The following is a 6,766-nucleotide window of genomic DNA, read 5'->3' on the forward strand; positions in this document are numbered from 1 at the left end:
TACAGTAAAGAACTTTAGTAAATTAACAGTATTAATTTTTTTTATTATAAAAATCTAATTTATTTGTGTAACAAAAAACTTGTAAAGCTTACTAAAAGCTTCCCAAATTTCATGAAGATACATTAAGTCTATCCAGAGTTATAGTATGTAGTTTTATGGTTATATGGTAGTTACAAATTTACTTTGGTCATATGCATATGGTTAAACTAAAACAGGACAGAACACCTTCATCAATGCTCCCTCTATCAAAACAAACATAACATTATGTTTTCAACCTAGAAACTAAGTGGTATCATTTGCATAATATCTAAAACCTCCTATATAAATTTCAAACATTTTTTTTTTCAGTAAACCTTTACATTTTGTTTGTTATTTTCTCTGCCTTAATTCTATACAAGGTTGGTCAATTTGACCAACCTCGTAACCACCACTAAAAAAATATGACATAAAGCTAAATTAACCTTTTTTCTTTCTAGACTTCAAGTTGTAGCATGAAACTACTTTTGTTTGTCCTAAATAGCTTAAAACACATAACAATATATATAGTTTTCAACTTGACATTTATTGTTTATTGCCCTTTGAACTGTGTCTAACTAATACTCCCACAACACAAGTTTTAAATCACTTTCCGAACATGCAGTTTACGTTACCCTGTCAAATTATGTAATGCATGGGCTACTTGCATGTACCTTGTGAAAAAAAAAATTATTATTTTTCTTTATTTTACCTTATCTAACCTAAAACATTCCTAAGTTTTACATTTTAGTTACTTCTATAATAATAAATCAAGAATACACATGAAAAACAAATACTTACGTGGGTCTTCATATATTTTGCTGTCAACCATTGATGAAACTTAACTCTACTTTTTTATACTAAATAAAATTTTTTATTTAATAGAATAATGCATGTACATAAGAACACAGAATAACAACATGTAAAAAGCAGACAGTCTTATAACTATTTTTCTAGCTTTCTAGCTATGAGATAAGAGCTGTTAAAAATTCAGCTAAGCTCATTGATGTGTTTCCCATTGGAAAGTTTGAAATGGAATCGAAATGAACAATTCTCTGTACAGATAATAACAAAATATAATACATCATTCATTAAATTAAAACTTTGGCTTTCTATTAGTTATAAATATTACAGTATTCAACATTAGAGGGAACTATAGGCAATTTGTGAAAGAGAGGATGTGACAGGTGGGCATGACAAAAAGGAACTGATTTTCTAGTTTATGGCTCTGTAACCAAATAAGATTGAAGGTTATATGAATTATGCTGTGCCTGAGTGATGACAATATTATAATGAGTAATTTACATTAAATTCTGTACTTCTTGGAGGGGTGGTAAATAAATTAAAGAGGGAAGACCAGAAGAACAAATGTCAATTCTCATACTAGGGGAAATTGGGGAATTTTTTAAAAAATATTGTTATAAAGTTAAGAACTTAAAACTAACATAATATTAAAATTTGGATTATTAGCTATGTTTTCATGCCAAGTTTATTTGTATATGATGATAATAAAGTAGCTTAATTAAATTTTGGATGTAACTCTCTAAAAAGTCATGACATGTGCACTTTGACCTACCTCAGTAAAACCTTGTTACACGTGCAGAAAAGGATGCCCCATATGGAAAGAGCTTATTGACAAAATTTCAACTGTATGTAACTCAAGGTAATAATAACTTACTCTGTTACACAAACGAGAAAAGAGCTCAGAGGCTATCTGGTGATAACCATATCTTGCAGCCTGGCGAGCAACTCGATATACTAGCCACAAGTCTAGTTTCTCAACAGACTTCATAATAGCCATCCTGTCCTGATGCACCCAGTGGCGATCAATGCCACTTTGAAATATCAAGGTGCATATTAATACCTAAACACAAAGGACATAAACTTAACTTACAATTTTCTCAAATGTAATAAAAGTTCTAGAATTTAAGTATTACAACAGAGCAAATTAGAACACTCATTATTTTCCTTAAAGTGATTTTTGTGTATATTCTGTGAACTAAAGTATACCAATTAAACTGCCTTAATTTTAAAACATTGCACACATTGTACCTATGAACCTTTAAGTTGTTTCATACATTAAAGCATTTACTGCAGCCTAGGAATATGGTAGTTTTACAGATTTTACAAAATTACATACATTGTAACTATGAATCTTTACATTGTTTTACACATTAAAGCTCTTACTATAGTCTAGGAATATGGCAGTTTTACAGTGTCTTATATACAAAAATTTTACAAAACTATGCACATTTTAACTATGAATCTTCACATTCTTTCACACATTATTAACAGTATTCAAATTTAGTTTGAAACTGCTTTACAACTCACAAGAGACTGGGAATGCTCACTTCTTTCCTCAGACTGATCACCTAAGTTTTCTGCTAAGAGCAGAAGTTCTTGCTGAAGATGTGCTACCACTCCAGCTCGATGACTTCCAATAGCACACAGAGCTTCAGCTAAGGGAACTATTGTTGATTCTATGTACAAAAAAAGGAAGGTGGCAGGTTAATGTTCATAGCAAGTTCTGTACTTGTCTGTCTTAAAATATATATTATATATAAAATATGAAAGTTTATACAACTTCCTTTATATTCTATTTAGTATTTAATGTTCACAGTTCTTTAATGTGTCATTACCCATAAATGTTCAGAAATATACATGCCATTTATAGTGGGGGGAAATCTGTAACTTATATGAAACTGAAGCATTTAAAAAAAACTATTTTTACATGTTTGAGAACAAGTGTTTACTTTATGAAAAAAAAGTTGTAATATTATATATTGGCATAACGATAGTGAATAAAAATACAAGATGTTAAAAATGTTAAGAACAAAGTTGTAAACATATCTCTATTATTTTAAATTTTCAAAAACTATACCTGTTCCATTAACCATCAGGGAACCAATACAATCTACAAACTGTGAGCACAAATCAGTATTGGCCTCACATAAGTTCACTGCACACTTTAATCCAGACTGAAAGAAAATTATAGTACACATTACCAATACAATTGTGAGTGAAAAACAAATTATATTATACATTAACAGTACAATTCTCAATGAAAATTCCCCTCAGTGGTAAGTTTGAGGGCTTACACCACTAAAAACTAGGTTCTGATACTCATGGTGGACACAGCACAGATAGCTCATTATGTCGCTTTGCACTTAACAACAAACAAACAAAAATAACTGAAAAAATTATAGTAGACATCACCAATACAATCCTGTGTAAAAAAAACTGTAGTAAATATTTACAACACAAACTTGATTGAAAAAGAATTACAGTGGACATTAACAATACACATGCTAAACTTTACAAAACAGATATATTATTTGTCTAACAGTCCTGCCAAAAATAGGTAACTATTTTTTAATCAGTAGAGTCATATGTATTAATTTGCTATTAAAATTGACATATAATATTTTAAACAATGTTTGTGGTACAATGTTCAACAGCCTTTACTCAGTTACAGATCAATTATTTAAATTAATTTAGCAACAAACAATTAAGCTTTTATTTACAATATTATGCATTCCTAATATTACTTTCAATTCAAAGTCTGTAGTGTTAAAAATTACTATTGAAAAACAAACCTAAAGAAATACTAAAAAACTGTCTTTTTTAAGTCCAATACTTATTTTTTTACTTTATCCTAATACAATTTATTTTCTGTCATCATAATTCAAACAAACTGAATCACAGTTAGATACAAGTGCTCTATTTAGCCCCAAAGCATATTTAAAATATTACAAAAAACAAAATGGATAAGTCACAAAGTTCCCTTGAAGCTACACCCCCACACATTGTTTCATACTTTGGCAATACCTGCATCATCTATGTATGATAGTATGTGTGTAAAATTTAATTTTCACTGAATTACTTAATTTGTACCAAAATTATCAAACTGGTTATGTTTAAATAATTCTTTGAACAAACACAAAACTCTTATTACTTTCAGAACAGCTGTTTCTTCTGACGTGGATTTCTCTTGGGAACAAATCACGAGCAACAACGTTTCGATCCCACTACATGCTTCTTGAGTTAGTCCAGGCTTCTCCACAGCAAGTTCTTCTATAAAAATACCTTAGTCATTTAATAATGTTTTAATACTCTTACTAAGAATATTTCTATCGTAACATTATAGAGGGTTATTTCATTATAACTCAAAGCCTTATACTAAACTAAATGCAAAAGGTATTTAACTAAGAACTCTTCTTTTAATTCAACTAGTTACTAATACTTTAGATTTACAAAACTGGCAAAAATACTTAACTCCTTCATTTTTAATAGCTGTGTTTCTTCTTATTTATGAGAGAACAATATTACTGGAAGTAACAATATAATAGGCTTAGTTCTACTGATCCATCCAGGTTTTGAATAATGTTTATGTTCTTGTGATATACTGAAATACCCTAAGTGATGGGTTTTTAATAGGATATTTTGGGAGTGACAAATGCCCACAGAATTAATAAGAAATAAAAGCTGAATGAGTATATTGGAGTTAGAAAAATAATCACACATAACAAGTCATCTATAGAAGGTTCCCTCATTGTAATAAAGCAATTTCCTAAAATTATGTACTTTGTTCACAAAACAACATATTTATTTCAAAGTAAACAATACATCTTCATTTTCTCTATACATGTTTATACAAGCTCCTACAGTAAGTTAACAGATTATAAAAGATAATGAAATTGTGAATTAATTTATTAAGTACTTTCTGCCTTATTTCTTCTACATGGCTTAGATTTACAGTCTCCCAGAGTCATCACATTGAATCAAAGCCTAAATAGTCTCTGAATAATAAAATAGTGCAATAACCCACTGCATACTTTCTGTGTTATTTCTTTTACACAACTTAGATTTACATGATCTTTCAGAGTCATCATGTTGAACTAAAGCCTAAACGGTTTATGGATGATAAAATAGTGTACTAACTCACTGACTACTTTCTGTGTTACTTCTTTTACACAACTTACATTTACATGATCTTTCAGAGTCATCACATTGAATCAAAGCCTAAACAGTCTCTGGATGATAAAATAGTGTACTAACTCACTGACTACCTTCTGTGTTACTTCTTTTACACAACTTACATTTACATGATCTTTCAGAGTCATCACATTGAATCAAAGCCTAAATAGTCTCTGAATGATAAAATAGTGCAATAACTCACTGACTACCTTCTGTGTTACTTCTTTTACACAACTTACATTTACATGATCTTTCAGAGTCATTCACATTGAATCAAAGCCTAAATAGTCTCTGAATAATAAAATAGTGCAATAACCCACTGCATACTTTCTGTGTTATTTCTTTTACACAACTTAGATTTACATGATCTTTCAGAGTCATCATGTTGAACTAAAGCCTAAACGGTTTATGGATGATAAAATAGTGTACTAACTCACTGACTACTTTCTGTGTTACTTCTTTTACACAACTTACATTTACATGATCTTTCAGAGTCATCACATTGAATCAAAACCTAAATAGTCTCTGAATAATAAAATAGTGCAATAACTCACTGACTACCTTCTGTGTTACTTCTTTTACACAACTTACATTTACATGATCTTTCAGAGTCATCACATTGAATCAAAGCCTAAATAGTCTCTGGATAATAAAATAGTGTACTAACTCACTGACTACTTTCTGTGTTATTTCTTTTACACAACTTAGATTTACATGATCTTTCAGAGTCATCATGTTGAACTAAAGCCTAAACAGTCTCTGGATGATAAAATAGTGTACTAACTCACTGACTACTTTCTGTGTTACTTCTTTTACACAACTTACATTTACATGATCTTTCAGAGTCATCATGTTGAATCAAAGCCTAAATAGTCTCTGGATAATAAAATAGTGTACTAACTCACTGACTACTTTCTGTGTTACTTCTTTTACACAACTTACATTTACATGATCTTTCAGAGTCATCATGTTGAATCAAAGCCTAAATAGTCTCTGGATAATAAAATAGTGGACTAATTCTCTAGATTTACCAAGACTATAACTTCCATCCAGTAATACTCTCCTGGTTAACCAACTCGATTCACTTTATTCACACTGACTTGATATAAGGCCTAACTTATTCTATCCCTAATGATATTAAATTTCTTGAATCTTGAATATTTTTAATAAAGAATATTTAAACCTAGAATTTTATTTTAATGCTAACCAAAACAGTTCCACAATGATGCCTACAAGCAAAACTTTTAACATAAAACCACAATGAATAAACAAAAACATTTATATATATACTACCAAAAATCAGAATCTATCTTGCAACTTGTAACATTAAAATAAGTTACAAAATAATATGATAAGCTACTCCATACCATTATGCAGTAGTATACGTAGATCTGTAGAAGGCTCAGGGACAAGAATATTTTGCTCTCTCCACAACACAACCCTACTTACGTTACATAAGTAACAGAGTATATTAAATTATAAATAAATTATAACTATTTGGTTGGTGTTTTATGCCGCAAAGCAGCAAGGCTATCTGCGCCAAACATCCGGTAAAAACAATGAAAGTAAATTAATGTAAAATGTAAAAATAAATCGAGTTAAAACCAATACATGTCGATAAAAGATTTATACAGAATTGAAAATACCTATAGTGTGTAAAAAATTAAAAATACAATCTAATCGGACAGTATCACATTACCAATGACACTGTCCAGCATCAGGGATAAACTTTTAGATAAAATGTGTCTAAAATGATGCCACCGCTCACGGTCGT

The 6,766-nt window shown here is 29.9% G+C and overlaps 1 protein-coding gene across 1 annotated transcript in view; it reads right to left on the reverse strand.

Moving 5' to 3' along the window:
- The window catches only part of LOC106467967 (integrator complex subunit 7-like), an 18,857-nt gene extending 14,753 nt beyond the window's left edge, over window positions 1-4,104 (reverse strand). Inside the window, exons 1-4 of the mRNA XM_013928357.2 lie at window positions 3,971-4,104; window positions 2,897-2,993; window positions 2,347-2,495; window positions 1,694-1,879 (exon numbers count right to left, since the gene is read on the reverse strand). Coding sequence (XP_013783811.2) covers window positions 1,694-1,879; window positions 2,347-2,495; window positions 2,897-2,912 — 351 coding nt within the window. The 5' untranslated portion in view covers window positions 2,913-2,993; window positions 3,971-4,104. The remainder of the gene's footprint in view (window positions 1-1,693; window positions 1,880-2,346; window positions 2,496-2,896; window positions 2,994-3,970) is intronic.
- Window positions 4,105-6,766: the final 2,662 nt, after the last annotated feature.

Source organism: Limulus polyphemus, unplaced genomic scaffold (assembly GCF_000517525.1).
Source record: "Limulus polyphemus unplaced genomic scaffold, Limulus_polyphemus-2.1.2 Scaffold2814, whole genome shotgun sequence".
Lineage (NCBI taxonomy): Eukaryota > Metazoa > Arthropoda > Merostomata > Xiphosura > Limulidae > Limulus > Limulus polyphemus.